The sequence below is a fragment of the Pollachius pollachius genome (genome assembly GCF_949987615.1).
Source record: "Pollachius pollachius genome assembly, chromosome: 10".
NCBI lineage: Eukaryota > Metazoa > Chordata > Actinopteri > Gadiformes > Gadidae > Pollachius > Pollachius pollachius.
Window position 1 is genome coordinate 11,430,263 of NC_136943.1, and position 19,689 is coordinate 11,449,951.

The window sequence follows — 19,689 nt, forward strand, 5'->3', positions numbered from 1 at the left end:
ACCAGCGGGAGCGACTCACCAATGGTGCAGTGCTCTCCGTTCCATCCTTGGTGACACTGGCATTTGCCGTCCTTGCAGGTGCCGTGTTTGACGCACAGCGGGTTGCAGACCCGCTGGTCACAGCCGGACCCCGTCCAGCCCTCCTCGCAGCGACACGCTCCGGCCATGCACACGCCGTGCGTCCCGCAGTCCACGGAGCACACCTCTAAACATGGACACACACAGGGGGAGGGCGGAGGGTGGAGGTGTCAGGGGCGGGGGGGGGGGGGGGGGGGGGGGGGGGGGGGGGGCGCTCGTGGGGAGGATGGAGGTTTCTTGGTTTTGTAGAACCGATGTTTGAACCAGCCCACCCCCGCCTGCTCATTGTTGGGTCTAAAGCCCACCCCTCGCTGCAAGTAGATTTGAACACGTGTTGACATGGGAGACATTATACACCAATGTCTCCACAAGGAAGGGTTGAGAATGTCACAGGATATCGAAGGTGGAAGCACGCGTCTGAATCCTGCCCGTGTCTTTCGTGTTCTTTTGGGGGGGAACGGGGAAGGGTTTGTATATTCGTATCATATTATGTAAGTACTTCATATTTCTGGTGTAATATATTTGGTCTCCAGAGATTATCGTCGCATTGGTCTCATCACTTTACTTTCATTAAGTTTGCAAGGGGACCTAATACGATAACACGGTAGAATTACATCAAAGACAGAACGGCAATATAAATCCCTTACACACCCCCTCCAAAAAAAGCAAGTAAAATTCAAAAAAAAAGTACCAGTGTGCCGAAACAAAATAAAGAAAATAAAGTCTTTATACTGGGGAAACGTATAATACACTCCATCAGGAAGGCTCAATTAAAGACAGTCAATTTAGGTGCTTTCACAGTCAATTGTTGAGCAGCGCCGGTGTATTCGCGGGCGCCTCCATCACGGTCATTGTGTGCCAGCCAGCCTCCGTGGCAGGCGGGGAGTGCCACATATGGCGAAGCCCTGATCATTCCATTCAAGTCTTGCACACTCTCTCTCTTTTTGCACACAGCGAACAGCGTAATCAGAAAGGAAAATTGTATTAGGGCTCTTTTCATCTGTGAGCGACCCCGCGGTGTGTGGGGGGGGAAAGAGAAAAGACCAAGGACAAAATGTTGTCTTTATTATTAAAGTTAAGCGCCGTTTCTCCGCTAACAAACGCCCCAAGCTGAGGAGGGGTGGAGCGCGTGTTCTCCGGATTGGCATGGCAGCAGCTCACATCGTGTCTCTTACAATGGAGGATTCATGGCGCTATTATACACACGGGATGGGGGGGGGGGGGGTGGTTTAAGGAACTGCTAATCACCGTGCATCTGCCGGGGGAACAATGTGTGAATCGCTTGGTGGTGCACTCCAATTAATGTTACTTGATGCATAAACTTTTCGAAATCCCACTTCCCCAGTTTGAAGGGGGTGGATAATGTTTTTTCATTTCGTTTTTTTTTCACATTATATTCATTGTCTTTGTTTTTTGGGGGTTCTAATTTGGGGATTTTGTCTAGTAAAAAAAATGGGACTGGCAATTGCACAGTGCAACGAGTAATTCTCTGGCAAATTTTGGTTTAATTTCATGGTCCGTGTTGACCTTTCGGGACGCCCCACCATCGTTCCCGGGGAGTTTATTGAGGGAGCATGATAGGTCTTTCAAATACTATTTTTTAATTATCCGTTCAAACTCCACTCCTCCCTCCGCGGTCAATTTTTTTGTTTACCTCTCACCGCCCGCGTCTCCGCGCATGCCAAAAAGTGAGTTACTATGGTAACCGGCACCCACCCATGGAGCAGTCGGGGCCCATCCAGTTGGGGTCACAGCTGCAGAGGCCCGTGTCCGGTATGAAGGCCCCGTGGCCGTGGCACTGGTCAGGGCACTGGGCCCGAGGCAGCTCGCAGTGGGGCCCGCCCCAGCCAGGCTTGCAGTGGCACTCCCCGTTCACACAGATGCCGTTGTTGGAGCATGTAGGGTCCAGGCAATCCACTGCAAGGATAAGACACACACACGCATACACACACACACACACACACACACACACACTCACACACACACACACACACACACACACAGGTCGAAGATGAAAAATAGATTGTGACTCATCTTGGTTGGGTACCGAATTATGTCGGTACTACCGAGAAACAATTCAAGTTAAATCAATCGGAACCTGAAAGGCTGAAGGCGCGACTGGTTGGCGAGAGAATACGCTGAAGTATACTTTAAAGAGAGAGAGCGTGCGACCGCCTTTGAGAAAGTCGCAACTCGCTCAAGTGGTACGTTGTTCTGGCATAGTCAGTGCGATGGAGAGCTGAAAGTGACGCAGACATCGCCGACAAAAGAGCTTTCTGAAATAGTTGTAATGCGAGATGTAAAGCTGAGCAGGAAAACACCTGGTCAAACACAACTAAGCCGTGGAATGTACCGTGTTTGATAGCCCCACAGCTAACGTTAGCAGGCCTGAAATCAACACTGAAGAAGTTATATCAAAAACATACATCAATATCTTCAGGTAATCATTGAGCTGGTTGGATAGGTTGTTGTCGGAGATAACTGTTGCGTTTTTTTTTTACGATGGTTGACGTTTGCTTAGCTTACAATTTTGGGGGGATTTTCAAATCTTAGTAGGAAACCAATAGTACCTGAATTACATACTAATAATATATAATCTTTTTTTTTATTAAATGTAAGTAGCATAAGGTTTTACTTTGGCGGTTTGACTTTAGGCGTAGCACATTTTCTTACAAATTACAAATCAATAATTTGTAAATATAAATAAATATGTGTCGCGTTGTTTACACTCTTGCTTTCATCGACAGGGTGCTCGGTCCCCAGTCTCAATCCCACCCTGGGGTGACAGTGTGAGCCCTAGAGGTCAGAGTCGCCCGCCGGAGTCGCCCGCTGGTACCACGACTCAATTTTGGAGAGGACACCCTTGTGCTGCCGAGATGCACACTACATGCATACAGCGTTCTCACGCTACAGCCACGGACTGGGGCTTGTAACGAGGGCTTTGGGGGGGGGGGAGAGGGAGGTAGAGAGGGGTTTATGATGTGGTTGATAAAATGTTTTAAATGAATAACAACGGCAAAATTTAATAGTTTTGACATATTTTTTTTACAACTGAAACTATATTTCAGTTATTACAAAGAGTTAAGAAAAAAAGAGACTGTTGGACGCCGGTACTGAACTCCAGCTACCAGAACCCTACCTCCCTTCTCAGCACACTGGGATGATCCGAGGCGCAGACGCGAGGATGAGCGTTTTTGTCGATATTGGAACAAAGGTTAACGGGAAGCTCTTAGTCAGCCGCAGGAGGAATGAATCTGTACAAATTGAATACTCTTAATACTTAATTTGCAGACTGCTGAGAAATGCAGAAGAAGAGGAACAAAATAATGAAGACGATGCTGCTAAAGCGATTGAAAGCAGTAGGAAAATGGAGAGTAATTGGGGGCATAATAGTCAATAATACAGCCACAGGAGGAGCAGTCGTTGAGTTCAAATCACTGACGCGGTACCCTGTGTTAATGTATGCATATGTGTATGTGTGAGTGTTTGGGTGGGTGAGCGAGTGAGTGAGTGCGAAAGAGAGAGAGAGAGAGAGAAAGAGAGAGAGAGAGAGAGAGAGAGAGAGAGAGAGAAAGAGAGAGAGTATATGTGTGTGTGGAAAAGACACGCATGCATGTTTCCGTGCATTGGTGTGTGTGTGTGTGTGTGTGTGTGTGTGTGTGTGTGTGTGTGTGTGTGTGTGTGTGTGTGTGTGTGTGTGTGTGTGTGTGTGTTGTGTTAATGCGTGGGGGGAATCTAAAAGTGACAGTCTGCCAGGTTGACAGGCAGCTCTGAGTCTGGGCAGTGAGTGAAAACCAATTTGACAAATTACTCCTCCCGGCAACACCAGCAACACCACCTCCTCCTCCCCCTCCACCCCCATCCCCTCTCTCTCTCCCCCCAGGCACTTTCCCCAACATGCCCCCCCAACATCCCCTCATCTTTTTCACTCTCTCTCTCTCTGTCATGGCCTCTCTCTCTCTCTTGCCCCCTCTCTGTCTGACCCCCCCCTCCTCCCCCTCCTCTGAGCTAAGGATTGACCCTTTGGCACCCCTCTGCACACACACACACACACACACACACACACAGATTTTTCTGTTTGCCTGGCAGAAATGGTGGCTCACGGTTATCGATCGTCGTGTCACCGGCACTCCAGGTAAATTGTTTGAGGGACTCTGCTGTGATGAATATCAGATTTGCAACATGGTAAAAAATTTGAGAGTGGGAGTGAGAAGGAAGGGGGGGAAATGCTGACCTTGTTCTCTCTCGTCTCTCTCTCTCTCTCTCTCTGATGCATTCATCCCTTCATCCCATAGCATTCCCTCTCGCCATCTCTTTTATTCTTCTCGTCTTATTTTTGAATTTTTCCCCCACAGAAACTCGATTTGATGACCCATCTTGAACCCAGAATTCTCAGCCTCTCTCCCTCTCGCTCTCTCTCTCTCTCTCTCACTCCCTCTCTCTCTCCCTCTCTCTATCAAACTGCCAGGCGCGGGCATGCAGGCAGGCGCCGAACGGTCTTGAAGAAGAGGAATCAATAGAGGCAATTTTATTCCTTAATAAAAACATCTGATGCCGTATTCACAGGCCCCGATCATCTCTCATCTGTGTATACTGGGGAAAAGACGAGGCAGTCAAGGTGAGATTGTGTTAAGACGTGAAGCCGTGGCACCGCAGACACGCCGCTGATGTCTAACATGTTTGTATGTACGCCGCCGAGCTTGCCTTCAAATCCCATTTCCCTGTGTAGCGGAATCATGAATTATGGAATGGTAGGAGGAAACATCACGCCAGCAACACCATGACATGCATGTCTGGAAGTCGAACAGTGGTGAGGAATGATCCGGAATTTGCATACATGATGGGTGATTCTGTGTTCCTGTGTGTGTGCGTCAGCGAGGAGACGTGGAGCAGAAGGATGAAAGAGTAGGGCCGGGGAAAATGAGCATGAAATATTTAGCGCAGTTTGCCCAGTAATTGCTCGTCAGTGTACATGAAACAGAGCTGTAGCAAGCTTTTTAATGGTGACGACTCTCCGAGACAAATGCTGCACCCAACACCCCCATTATGGGGTAGACGTATAGCCACACTTTACAATGCAGGCACTCCACTCAAACAATATTAAATAACACACATCACACAAGCACACACACACACACACACACACACAAGCACACACAAGCCTGGATCCCGTCATAATTATAAGTGAATATATATTAATCATAATCCGCTCAGTATTTAGCTGGAGGTTTAGTGCAGAGGGAAGGCCATACGGAGAGAAAAACAGCAGTTCTATATATATGATTTACATTTGGCCGGCGCCGTGGACGACCTTAAACCGGCTCTTAACCTCCCCCGTGCCCCTGCGTCCTCTCTCTAGTTCACCTTCAGCACAGTTGGGGCCCTTGTAGCCCGTGGAGCAGACGCAGTTGCCCTCGGTGCAGGTGCCGTGGCCCCCGCACAGGGGGTCGATGCACTGGGTCATGGGGACGTCGCACTCAGGGCCTTTCCAGCCGCTGTAGCAGATGCAGGAGCCCTTGTCGTACTGGCCGTTCCCGCTGCAGAGCACCGGGCAGGCAGCTGCATGGGGGAGGGGGGAGGGGGAGGGGGAGGGGGAGGGGGGAGGGGGGAGGGGGGGGGGGGAGGAGAAAGGGGTGGGTGGGGGAGAAACAGATGAATGCTTGTGGCGTGCTTGTGGAGGAGACATATTTTTTTCTTTCATTGGAAGCGCACGAAGAGTGACGGGGGAAAATATAGCTGACATGCACGCATGTGAACGTGCGCACGGACAGACACACACACACAGACACCCCCACACACACAATCGTTATTAAACTCACACACACAGACACACACACACACTCATTATTACGCACAAACACACACACACACACACACACACACACACACCACACCACCAGTTTTCTCTCAAGCGACGGCAGATAGAGTCGTAAGGGTCCCACACACACTGGTTATTAAACTTACACACACACACACACACACATACACACACACACACACACTCGTTATTAAACTCACACACAGGCACACACACACACACCACATCACACCACCAGATGCCTCTCAAGTGGCGGCAGATAGAGTGGTAAGGGTCCAGGCTAGCTGTGGTGATGACACGAGGAGTAATTAAAACAGTGAAGTAACTAAAGTACTCATCAAGCCTCTCCCAGGTGAGCTGTCACTCATCCTCATCAGAGGGCCATGGCGTCTGCGCCTCTACCTGCAGGCAATGTGCCACTCATCCGCCTCTGATATCTGGAGCTCCTACTTCAATGGCAGGGGGGGTAATGAGAAGGGGGTCCCCCTATACTTGTACTGGAGGGGCAAGGAAAATGACTTTTCCGGGGCTCGGAGAGTGAGCGATACCTTTGGAGCAATCCATGCCGTGGAACCCGGGAAAGCAGTGGCACACGCCGGAATTACACTCGCCGTTGCCATGGCAATTGCGCGGGCACTCTTGCACCGAATCTGTGCCGAGGGTTGAGAGAGGGAGGGCGGGAGACGAGAGAGAGAGAGAGGGAGAGAGAGGGAGAGAGTGGGAGAGAGAGAGGGAGAGAGAAAGAGAGAGTGTTAGGCATAAAAGGAGCATTGATTGCGTTCAATTGAATTGTTGCCACATTTCAATTATTTTGAACAGAATTTGCAGAACAAGACAGTACTAATCTTTTCGGGCTTACGTTTTTTTGATAAACACATGATTTTTATATTGTGATATTGATAGGATGTGGGATTGTGGTGGTCGACGGGCGTCATTTAAAACACATTTAAGGACACGTAATGAATCACTCCATCCGCGATGTCGTATTGGGTTGCGTGTGTGCACATAGAACGGGGTCCATATATAGATAAACAGAATATATATATAGATCCTGGTATGATTCATCTCACCCGTGATGCGTGGTCTCAGGCTGTTCTTATTGATTCTACTCTCACTTTCTATGTCCATCACTCATTTATATTGTAAGAGTCCCTCTCCTTTTGCTGACCGCCTCCTGCTCTGTTTACCCAAACCATGGCTCAAAGGGACCATTAATACTTAATTCAGGTATGTATTTGTGTGTGTGTGTGTGTGTGTGTGTGTGTGTGTGTGTGCGTGTGCGTGCGTGCGTGTAACACATATACATACACAACATGTAGCACGTGTTTGGCTTTGTGGCTCGGGAAATTCCAGATTGGTTTTGTGTGTGCGGTCTTTTGTGTTTGTGGGTGTTTGTTTTATAGCACCTGTGTGGTTTTATAGCATCTCTGTGTGTCAGCGTGTGTTTCTGTGCGTGCGTGCGTGTGTGCGCGCATGGGCAAGTGTGTTTGTGTGTGTGCTGTGCGCGTGTGCAGACAGTTTGACAGCAGTTCTGAGTCCCAGTCTGAGCTTGTGTTAACCTACTTACGAGTGGAGGAGAGGAGTTTGTGGTGAAAGAGGATCGGAGGCTTATGCTGTGAATGCACTGTTTTTCTTTTTCTCTTAGCATCTCCTCTCCTCTCAGATCCTTTACCGCCCTCCCTTCTCTCTCTCCCTCCTTCCCTCCTCCATTTTCGCTGTCTCGTACTTCCAGTTTTTCCCGAGCTCTCTCTGATCTGATTCTCTCTGCCTCCTCTCTGCATGAGAGCACTCTTTCACCTCCTCTCCTAATGTCCTTAGACTGGGCCTCTTCACTCTCTCTCCTCCTCTTGTTCGACCCTTCCTTTTGCTCGGCACTTCAACTGCCTGCTTGTCCTTCGCTCCACTCAGCCTTTAATCTCGCTCTCCACTCCCTCATCCTTGTTTCTGGTTATTAACCCCTTCATTTGCCTTCCTTTCTTCATGTCTTTTATTTCGTCTCCCTTCCATCATTCATTCATTCCTTCCTTTCTTCCCTTCATCCCTTCCTTCCTTCCATCTCATCTTTTAGGCCCCTCCTTTTTTGCCATCCTCCATCGTCTGATTCAGAAGTTCAAGTCGGTCCACAGACTCTTCCACCTCTCCATATCTTAGCCTGAGGGAGGCAGCTATTATTCTAAAAACTAAATTGCGGTATTCTTTATTTTTTGTCCTCAGATGGTACCACCGGTTTTGACATTAATTGGATGTTTCATGCTGCCGGCGTGGAGCAGAAGTTTTTGCGCTCAGGTAAACGCTACTCAATGCATTACGCTCTAGGATTGACAGATCTGCATTGACACTTTCAAATGCTGTTTAGACACATTTTGTATTTAAGCATTTTATTTTTATATATATATATATATATAGGTTTCAATTTACATAGCCCGATCAAAATTCATGTATGTCATATCATAAAAAATATAATCCGTCCGATTTGTCAACCAGGCCAAGCAGTGACATTGCCTCGTAGCTTTTATTCAGCGACAGTGATTTTCGAGCAACACAAGACTCTACACACAAGACTACACAAAATGGACACGCAATATCGCCGGGTTGTCTTAGTTCGTAATTCTGTTGTAATGTAACAGGCATTTGATTGATCAGTTTTAATTATTGAATGTATTTCTAGTTTCACAAAGTCTTTTGTGCTGAATTAATTGCATCCTTTCACAATTAGCTAATTGCAGGGGGCCATAATCTCGTCATAATATTAATCTTCAATTAATATGCAATAAATTGTAAAGCCAGTCCGCCTCAGTGCTCATAATATGACTAATGTATTCAAATAAATACTATGCATGCAACCAAAGCAGTGCTTCCCCCCCGTCCCCCCCATCACAACAACAACAACAACAACTCCGACAGCGTGGTGGTCATCTCACCCATGACGTTGGTGCCAAAGGACACGGTCTCCCTCTCTCGGCCGTCGTTGTAGAAGGCCAGGTGCCAGGCGCCGGCGTCCAGGTACTGGACGAACACCGCCTCGTTCAGCACCACCGTCTGGATGCTCCTCCGCTCCCTGGGAGACTCAACCACGCTCCACTTCTCCTTACCGTCCAGACGCTCCATGTAGTCATACTGGGGGTGGAGAGAGGGGGAGGGAGGGGGAGAGAGGGAGGGAGGGAGGGGGAGAGAGGGGGAGAGTGGGAGGGAGGGAGGGAGGGAGAGAGGGAGAGAGGGGGAGAGAGGGGGAGGGAGGGGGAGGGAGAGAGAGAGGGAGGGAGGGAGGGAGGGAGAGAGGGAGAGAGGGGGAGGGAGGGGGAGAGAGAGAGGGAGGGAGGGGGAGAGAGGGGGAGGGAGGGAGGGAGGGAGGGAGGGAGAGAGGGAGAGAGGGAGGGAGGGAGGGGGAGAGAGAGAGGGAGGGAGGGGGAGAGAGGGGGAGGGAGGGAGGGAGGGAGGGAGAGAGGGAGGGAGGGAGGGGGAGAGAGAGAGGGAGGGAGGGGGAGAGAGGGGGAGGGAGGGAGGGAGGGGGAGAGAGGGGGAGAGAGAGAGGGAGGGAGGGAGGGAGGGAGGGGGAGAGAGGGGGAGGGAGGGAGGGAGGGAGAGAGGGAGAGAGGGAGGGAGGGAGGGGGAGAGAGAGAGGGAGGGAGGGGGAGAGAGGGGGAGGGAGGGAGGGGGAGAGAGAGAGGGAGGGAGGGGGAGAGAGGGGGAGGGAGGGAGGGGGAGAGAGGGGGAGGGAGGGAGGGAGGGAGAGAGGGAGAGAGGGAGAGAGGGAGGGACAGAGAGAGGGAGAGAGAGAGAGAGAGAGAGGAGAAAGGGAATGAGAGAGAAAGAGATGGAAAGAGAGAGAGAGAGAGAGAGAGAGAGAGAGATAGAGAGAGAGAGAGAGAGAGAGAGACAGAGAGAGAGAGAGAGAGAGAGAGAGAGAGAGACAGAAAGAGCGACAGCAACATAAAGAGAGAGAGAACGAGATAGAGAGAAATGGAGAGAGTGGGAGAGAGAGACAGTATGGAGTCAGAGGGAGAGAATATTAGGTGGAATTCCAAACAGGTGCTGCATTTTTTTATTTGTACTCTTTTAACGATCATCTTCTCTGATGACAGAATGGGATGGCAGGGATTGTGTCTGCTGGACAGGATATTAACGGTGTTCTGGTGTAGAAGTGTAGTGTGTGGGGAGACAGTAGAGAGAGAGAGAGAGAAAGAGGGAGAGATTGAGGGGAAGCAGTGTGATACACAGCGAGGCAAACGTGCCTGAGAAGGGCTCCGTGATTTTGTTGTGTTGGGAAATACCTTTCATATTTTGAGACGTATAACTTTGTGCGAGATGGTCAATCTCAAGGGGTTATCTTTGAGTAAATCATGATGCAAACGTTATGGTTACACCTTACCAAAATGTTTTACTTACATTAATTTACCGTAAATGAATATAAATGAATGCTGTAATAAGCAATATTATAAGGTCAACACCTTAGTTACCATGAATAGCATCCCCTTGATTAACATGAACACCATGAGTAAACATGGACACCAATTAGTAAATGATCACTAGACCATTAGTTAAGCGTTCATGAGCTAATCGCAAATGTTCATCCCTGCGTTTACTCATTATTACTGAATAGTATATAAATGGTGAATTTACGCACTCTCTTTGCAACGTGTCGACCAACGTGTCAAACAATAGCTCATGGTTGACAGCAGTGTCTCACCTGTGCGTGTGAGGGCGGGAGGCCCTTGCGCATGTACACCCCAAACAGGGCGTCCTTTCCCAGGGAGATGTTGAACTTGAGGAACTGAGGCTGGCTGAGCTGGAGCAGGGACCTCCAAAACACGCCCGGCATGACCTCCTGGCTTACCCTCCGGCCCACCTCCACGTTGCCGGTGTCTATGCTGGTGTTGCGGCCGGACCAGGGACCTACAGCACCAGGGGGGGGGGGGGGGGGGGTCAAGACACAGAGTAATCAATGATCGCAGTCATTGATAACCAGAGTCAATAGTTAATCACCACAGTCTAGTGGAGAAACGTTGTGGTGGTAGAATTCAGGGTCTATTGATCGGGGAAGATTGTGCAACCATTAGCAGCTCCCCTTGCGGCTTGACCTCTGAGACACACGGAAAATCGGTGGGATTTGCATTGGAAGGAGATGGAGCCTGTGGGCTCAGGGCTGTAATTGCCGTGTGTGTTTATGGATACAGTAGGACAGAGGTGTGTGTATGTGAGAGTGTGTGTGTGTGTGTGTGTCTGGCATGGAGAGGTGTGGTGTGCGTTGACTACAAGGCTCTGTGAGGTTGTGGGGAGTTGTGGCTTGGGTTTAAATGAGATGGAACAGACAGTAAAGGTGGGTCGAACACAAATGCCCCCCCACACACACACGCACACATGCACGTGTTGGCTCACACACATGCATACAAGCACACACGCACATACACATACACACACACACACCAACAACAACAAGGAATCTGCATTCACCCAGAGATCTACGACTGAGTCTGGGATGCTCTGACAGAAGTAGGCTGTGTGTGTGTGTGTGTGTGTGTGTGTGTTAGATTGGATGCCTGCAGAATAGTGAGCAGGAGACAAACAGTAACAAAGAACAGAACAATAACAGCTGCTGGCCAAGACGGCCAGGGAACACCTTACAAGAGCCGGCTCATTACTAGATATCCACACACCAGCCCACACATACCTGGCTCTCTGGGCGAGAGACACAGAGAGAGAGAGAGAGAGAGAGAGAGAGAGAGAGAGAGAGAGAGAGAGAGAGGTTGGGAGCGGGAGGAGGGGGAGAGGGAGAGAGCAAAAGAGGGAGCGAGAAATCTAAAAAGAAATAGAATAAATAACTGCAGAAAGTCCCAGCAGACATGGAAGAGGCAAACATGGGATGTGGTGATAGGGGACATGAACGTAGGTGTGTGTGTGAGTGTGTGCTTGAGCGTGTGTGTGTCTGTGTGTGGGAGGAGGGACAGGTGTCATGGTGTTTTTGTAACCCAGCGGTGACATGAATGACAAATCTAGGTTGACACGGTGCAGGTGTTTCATAGCGGCGGCATCATTTTAAATGCAATCCGGTGGTGGTGGCAGACTACATGAGTTGCACCACCCTCCTTTGGAGTGCTTGGGAGACAGTCTGGTGTCGGGGTGTTTGATGCACTGCTCGATGTGCATGGCTGAATAGTTTGAAAGACTGCGGAGGATGCAAGTCATTGAAATGAAAGCCCCATTGAAATGCCTGGTGAGAAAGCCTTTGATGCAAACTTCAACAATCACTGTTGTGTTTGTCTCCGACCCTGAGATTGCATTTTTTGCGATCATGTTTCGGTTACTTGTTCGCTGGTTAATACTTGGGTGAATGAGCTGGAGGAGGCTGGTGTAATTCTCACCTCTGCCTCCAGAGGGCAGTGTGGCCACTTCGCTGTTGACAGCCATGCCCGGCCCCAGTCCGTTCAACATAGACGCCTCAGAGGACTTCAGCTGCCACGTCAAACCCAGCAGGTTGATCGCTGCACACACAGGGAGAAAAAGGGGAACATTTAGATTTTAAGAAAAAGAGACAGAACAATTGAGAGCAAGACAGAGAGATAGAGACAGAAGAAGACTACGGGGGAGGGAATTAAACACCTTGTCTACGAGTCAGGGGTAAAAGAAAACAACCACTTTAAACCTTCCGACTAATGGAAACCTAAATAGTTTTGCACGTTATAGCTCTCTTGACAAAGAAGCCAGTATAACGGCAAGCAAACAGCTGATTAGAACCAATGGATCCGTCTGCCGCACTGCCCTGACCCCCCCTCACATCTGGAAACCTCTCTCAACTTGACGGCGTCTCGTGCTTTTATTGTGGAAGCCTTTACGTCAGCCGCGATGACAGGAAGTGACAGATGAATAGGAGCGGCTTTCTAACTCCTCTTCCCTCCTATCTTCCCTCCCTTTGTCCGGGCTACTGCTGTTGTTCTGCTGTTTGTGTGTGTGTGAATGTGTGTGTGGGGGTATATGTGTGTGTGTGTGTGTGTGTGTGTGTGTGTGTGTGTGTGTGTGTGTGTGTGTGTGTGTGTGTGTGTGTGTGCGTGTGTGTGTGAATGCTGTGGAAGACCGCCTCAGTTTGTTCTGTCTTCACCCTGTCAGGTCTTTATTCTCCCCGATGTCTCCCCTCTGTTTCCATCAACGACAAAGACACACACACACACACACACACACACACACACACACACACACACACATACGACCAGTACACATGCCTGCACATGCATACACACACAATAAATTATCATTTAGACACACACACACCCACACGGATGCACACAAATCCACATATCACACAAAAGCCATAGAGCATAAAGAAACTTACACACACACACACTGACATACACACACACACATGCAATTATACTAAAACACCAAACAAGCACACACACACGCGCAGACGCCCACTACCAACGCTCACATACACATGCACACCCGTATGCACAATCGCACATTTTCACATAAAAGCAATAGACAAAAGAAAATCACACACACACACACGCACACACACAGACGCACAAATGAACATCTTCATGCAGAAGCGATAGAACAAAAAAACATAGTCAGAGAGGGTGTCACAGCATGAAGCACTTAGACGCCATTTTATACCTTGTATCCAAGGAGGAAGGGGGGGGGGGGGTTGGCACAAATTTGGGATAGGGGTTTGGGGTTGAGGTGGGGGGGCTATTTTGGTGACACGTGTGCCTGTTATTGGCTGCGGTGAATGATTGCGGCACTCTTGCGGTGGATGTTTTCAAAAGCACGTCCTTCAGCAGGGAATAATTGCGGCGTCTCCTCTCGTATATTTAATAATAGGTCGTTTTTATTGGAGATACACATCCATCCTGCAATTACTTTCTTTGTGTTGATGTGTATGTGCGCACGTGTGTGTGTGTGTGTATGCAAATATTCTGTCTCGTATGCACACAGTGAGTGCACATGATGACGATTCGGTGCATGTGTTGTGTGTCAGACACAAGGGCCCACATCATTATGTAGTGTAGTCAGTGTTTTTGTTTCAATCTAATTTATGCTATTATTCAAGGAAAATGTCTTTTAATGATAACTGGGTCATTAGAAGCAACAGAGAAAATTCGGACACTAGCATATTTTATTCCTCAAACTAAATGTACTTTACCGTGAAAACTTATTTAAATATTTATTCTTGAATCAATTAACAATTTTAACAAGCAGATTTACATATAAAATAGTATTATTTTCCCTTTTGACTACCGTACCACCTTCCATATTACTTTATTTATTATATAATTACTTAAATTATCTTTTGATTTAAAAAAAATTGGGGGCTTTATAAGTTAATAGCACATTATATTATAGTATTACTTAATTTGTCTGGTCACGGCTTTACAAATGTTAACAATTGTTGCTGGGTTTTCATATTTTAAACCATCAAAAAAACAAATACTTTTCTATATCTGATTGTGTCGGTGTTATTACCCTCTGTAATTTAAACAACGTAGAAAAATGTTCCACAGTTTCCAAAGAGTTTCCGTGATTTCAGAAAGAAACGTACTGATTAACTTGGTGCCAATTTGCATTCAAATTCAGGCAGTGTCATTGTCTTCGACATGGCTCACATTAAAACACAGAAACACACAATATCCACCAACTCACAGTTGACATGAAAATATATATATCTTTTTCCCTCAAAATCTCCTGCATATTGAGAGATTAAACAGTTTAACGGAGGTATTAGATGATATTAAAAGGCAAATTCTTGGCCATCCATTCATCCTTTATCGTCTGCTCGAAGCGATTAACAGCGTCTGTCTTTGGAATGCTCGGAGCGTACGGAACGTCCAACTCGGAGGAACGGATTTCAACTAGAGGAGAAAATGTAGCGAGAACACCCAGCAAGATGGCTGTTTGGGAGCCTATATGTTTAGGGCACAAGATAGCCCTTGCTCAATTTAATCACTTTGTGTTTGTGTGTGTGTGTGTGTGTGTGTGTGTGTGTGTGTTTGTGTGGGTGTTTGTGTCTGTCTGTGCATGGTTGTCTATGTGTTTTTATGTGTGTGTTTGGGTCTATGGTCTGTGTGTGCGTGTGTGCCCGTATGTGTGTGAGTGTTTGTGTGCGCGCGTGTGAATCTGTCTGTTTGTGTGTCTGATTTAAGGGGCCCCCAGTCTGAGCTCGACCAAAGTAGGCAATCACATTTGTATCTAAACCCAGGGAATCAATTCCCTGCTCTGCGCCCGGGTCTCGGTCCGGTTGTGGTGGGGAGGCTGGGCCACGCCGCCGCGCAGCCATGTAAAGAGGGAGCAAATGAACACAGATGAAGCACAGGTCTGTGACTTCCTGAGTCCCACTGTTGTCTCTCTATCTGATTCTCTCTCTCGTCCATTCCTCTCTCTCTCTTACTCCCTCTCTCCTGGTCAAAAGGAAAGCGCTGACGCTCAGGGTTCCTGCCTGGCCTCCACTGTCAGCTCTTTTATTTGTCACAGATATGTGTGTGCGCGCGCACACACATAGACACACACACACACACACACACACACATATTGGACATAACATTTGCACGCAAACACAAATGTACAGACACACTGAAACACATTCACACAGAAAAATTCATTGACTCACCCACACACAGACGCACACACACTCACCCACACCCACTCTCTCTGAGTCAAGGAGTCAGGGGAGGATGTTCCTATGAGATGCTCCTCTAAAAGCCCCATCATTCTTCTCCAACTCTCTTGTCTCCTCCCTCTCCACCTCTTGCGCTCCGTCTCTCTCTGACCTTCATCCTCGTCTCTATCGCCCCCCCCCCCCCCCCCCCACATCCACCTTATCTCGGTCTGTCTTGTACAACTCACAGATAACACAGTGACATGTATGTGCGTGCACTTGCAGGCACACAAGCATACGCACACGCATATGGACACACACACACACACAAAAGACAAACGCTGACACACACACACACACACACACGCACACGCGCATGCACACACACATAGCGATAGTATCTGGCCAGGGCTAGTCGATGGGGCTGATTAGCTAGTGAATCGGTAAGCAACTTTCAGGGCTTGCCACTCCATTGTTAACCTGCTCCCCATCTAGGTCAGCCCTGCCAACCCGCCAGCGAGAGATACCTTATTATATCTGCCTGCGCGTCTTACTGCCTGCCTGTGTGTGTGTGTGTGTGTGTGTGTGTGTGTGTGTGTGTGTGTGTGTGTGTGTGTGTGTGTGTGAATGTTCACATGGCTTTTTCTTTCCTCGATTATTCCAATGTTTGCAGGTGTGCATCTGCAGTTGCACGTGTGGCCAATAGATGGCAGTAATGCTCCTTGGAATTACGAGCAAAAAGGAAAAAATGGAGTAAAAAAGACAGAAAGGACACTGGCTCATCAACAGGTCTTTGCAACGAGGAAAAACATGAAAACAGACAGGGCTGTTTGAAAGAGGAGGATTAAAACAGAGATAAAACAAAAGTGAAGAGGCAGGGTCTAAGGCGACAACATCAACTTGAACCAGTGGGGTTTGTTGAAAGACATCAATAATAACACCACGACTCACGGCACTCTCCACCAATACCATCCACACTGCTTGTCGAGAGCGGGGTCTCCGGGCCGTGGTTTGTGCACCGTGGCGGGATTAGCTCCCCAGCGCCGCCCCTCAACTCCAGAATAATCTCAACTGCTGGAACTCTGCGTTCTTAGCTAATCAAAGTTAGCATTCAGAAATGATAAATGGCTGCATTGAAAAAAGAAAGAAAGAATGTGCTCCGTTCCCATGCCTTTCATCTGTCTTTCACATGCTCCCTCCATTTGATCTCCATCTTAGAAGTTGGTGGAGAAGGCACACACAAGCACGCACACAAACACACACACACACACACACACACACATACACACACACGCGCGCGCGCGTACACAATCTCATACACAATCTATTCAACACACCCGTACACGAAAACACACACACATACCCACATATCTATTCAGAACACACACATGCACGCGCACACACACACACACACACACACACAATAAGATCACACAGAAGTAGGGTTTTTACAGGCCAACATGTTTGGATTAAAAATAGATCAGCTGCGGCATGCGGATGATTATTTTAAATTTTTTGATGTCATCTCGATGCATAATTCAGAGAGGCAAAGTGCTCGCCAGTATCGGCCGTTAAACACACAGCCTCCCCAACAGCCGCACAGCACAGAGCCTGTGGCCCGCTGAAGTATGGATTATCATGGGATAGGTGGAGGTGGTGGAGGTGGTGGTGGTGGTGGTGGTGGTGGTGGTGTGAAATACGGAGGTTGCGACGTTGGGGGGCCCTCTGGTCAAGAGCACCTTGAGAACGCCGTGCACGCGACTCAAAGCCCACGCCAGGAACAGCGTGTGTGAGTGTGAGTGTGTGAGTGAGTCTGTGTGCACACGCGTGCACATGTGCACGAGTGCGAGGGTGAGTGTGTAGGTGGGGGGTTGCGCGAAGACAGGCAGCGAATATTAAAGGAGAGGGAGAACTGAGAGAATGAGAGAGAACATATAAACCACCCCAAGGAGGAAGAAAAAAAAAGATGGAGTGAAAATAAAATAAAAGGGGCGGGCGCGTCGCGTCACCGAGAGCAGATCAAAATGAATAAAAGCCTGCGGATGAAATGAGGGGAAGGAAGAGGAGAGAAAACAAGCAGAGATAAAAAATTCAAGGGATGGCTGTTCTTATAGTTTCCTCTTTTTTGGTTTGGTGAAAAAGGCTTGTGACTCATCCTTAGGCCTTTAGCAATCCACAGAACTCTTGAACGCAGGTAGACGCACTGTTTGTCTGTGTATGTGTATGTGTGTGTGTGTGTGTGTGTGTGTTGGGGTCGTGTGTTTCAGCAACAAAAATGTTTTAATGTGTACCTTAAAGGGATGAAAAAGAGCAAAAAACAACATGGGAGAGAGAGAGAGAGAGAGAGAGAGAGAGAGAGAGAGAGAGAGAGGAACGCATGCAAGGTGACTTTGTTGCGGGGGCCGGCTTGCCAGGGCGTCCCCAGACAGGAGACTGGAGTCCGTCATCACTCTCTTCCCTGGAACAGGCTCGGACTGGATGTTGACTACCTCTGCCTAAACACCCCCTAAACTCTCTCTCTCTCTTGTTCCCCCCACACATGTGCATCCCAGCCATCCTTATCATTGCCTGTTCAAATCATCCCATCTCCCACTGAGCACCTCAACCAATTACAGTCTTTCTAATTGCGCCAAAGGAGACCGTCGGGCTCCCTGTTACTTTGTAAGGTAATCTTCCGATACACCTAAAATTACACGCGAACACGCTGCAAACGTGTGCCCGTGCATGGGCACCCACATGCATGCAATTGACACATACACACGCGCGCGTGTGCACATGCGCTCACACTCGCACATTCTTCGCTATCTCCCTTGGCCATCCCGATAAGTGCATATTAACTGTTCTAATTCACCACTAAATTAACAACTATGACCTCAATTAGGGCAGTAATTGTAACTGAGCCCGGTCCCACAGTCCACACCCTGGATCCTAATTGGTTTAGGAAGCCCGCATTATTTCAACAACCCCCCCCTCCCCCTCCCACCAATACACCCAAATATACATAAACACACACGCAAACACACACAGAGGTATGTTTTCCTTACATTCCGACTTTTCTCTCCCTCCCAACTCCCAGGTCCCCTTCATCTTGTCAGGCTGGCGGACATTCTGATTTTTTTCCAACAGGCGGCCACAAGAGATACCTTACCTTACCCTACCACGTCTCTCTCCCTCCCCCTCTCTCTTTCCCCCCCCTCTCTCTCTCTCTCCCCCTCTCTCCCTCTCTCCCTCGCTCCCCCCCTCTCTCTATCTCTCCCTCTCCCCCCTCTCTCTATCTCTCCCTCTCCCCCCTCTCTCTCTCTCTCCCCCTCTCTCCCTCTCTCCCCCTCTCTCCCCTCGCTCCCCCCCCCTCTCTCTCTCCACCCCCCCCCTCTCTCTCTCTCCCCCTCTCTCCCTCTCTCCCATCGCTCCCCCCCCTCTCTCTCTCTCCACCCCCCCCCCCTCTCTCCCTCTCTCTCCCATCTCCCTCCAACCCTTCTCGCCCTCCCTCCCCATGGCACAGGGGTGCTAATGCTAATATTGGAGCAGCTCCAGTAGGTAGCGTGTGCAGCCTCAGGTACTCAATAATCGGGGGGGGGGGGGGGGCGTTTGGGATCTTTCCTCTGAATTTACTACACAATATTCCATCGCGTGAGTCTATAAATAAAGCAGGGTCTTCTTCTCCCGGCTAGGTTGTGGAGGCGCCGTGTGCTGAGATCATTTAGACGGTGTCTGAGACGCTGGGAAGGAATGGCGGGCATATTGGATTGGCTGTTGCTCTAAGGGGTCATATATACTTAAGGGACAATTTGTCTGCGTCTGTATGTGTATGGGTGTGTGTGCATGTCTGTCTATCTGTGAGCTTGTGTGTACGTGTATATGTGAGTGAGTGAGTGTGTGTGTGTGAGCGTGTGGCCATGTGTGTGTTTGTCTATGTGTGAGCTTGTGTGTAAGTCTATATATGAGTGTGTGTGTGAGCCTATGAGCCTGTGTGTAAGTCTACATATGAGTGTGTGTGAGCGTGTGTGTACATCTAAATGTGAGCGTGTGTGAGCGTGTGTGCGTAACTGTGTATGTCTATGTGTGAGCCTGTGTGTGCGTCTATATGTGAGTATGTGTGTGTGTGCCACCCATCCACGCACGCATGCTTACCCTCCCCGAGGAATTTCCCAGCACCGCTGATGCAACTGAACTGTAATTGGCTGTAACACCAAAGGAGAGGTGACAC

General features: G+C 48.8%; 1 protein-coding gene across 1 annotated transcript in view; it reads right to left on the reverse strand.

Moving 5' to 3' along the window:
* Positions 1-19,689, reverse strand: part of tenm2a (teneurin transmembrane protein 2a) — a gene marked incomplete at its 5' end in the record, with an annotated part of 171,152 nt that overhangs the window by 29,527 nt on the left and 121,936 nt on the right. Inside the window, 6 exons of the mRNA XM_079744903.1 lie at positions 1-205; positions 1,795-1,995; positions 5,443-5,637; positions 6,445-6,546; positions 8,818-9,013; positions 10,584-10,789. The exon at positions 1-205 is cut by the window's left edge and continues 8 nt beyond it. Of these exons, the coding sequence (XP_079601029.1) occupies positions 1-205; positions 1,795-1,995; positions 5,443-5,637; positions 6,445-6,546; positions 8,818-9,013; positions 10,584-10,789 (1,105 nt within the window). The remainder of the gene's footprint in view (positions 206-1,794; positions 1,996-5,442; positions 5,638-6,444; positions 6,547-8,817; positions 9,014-10,583; positions 10,790-19,689) is intronic.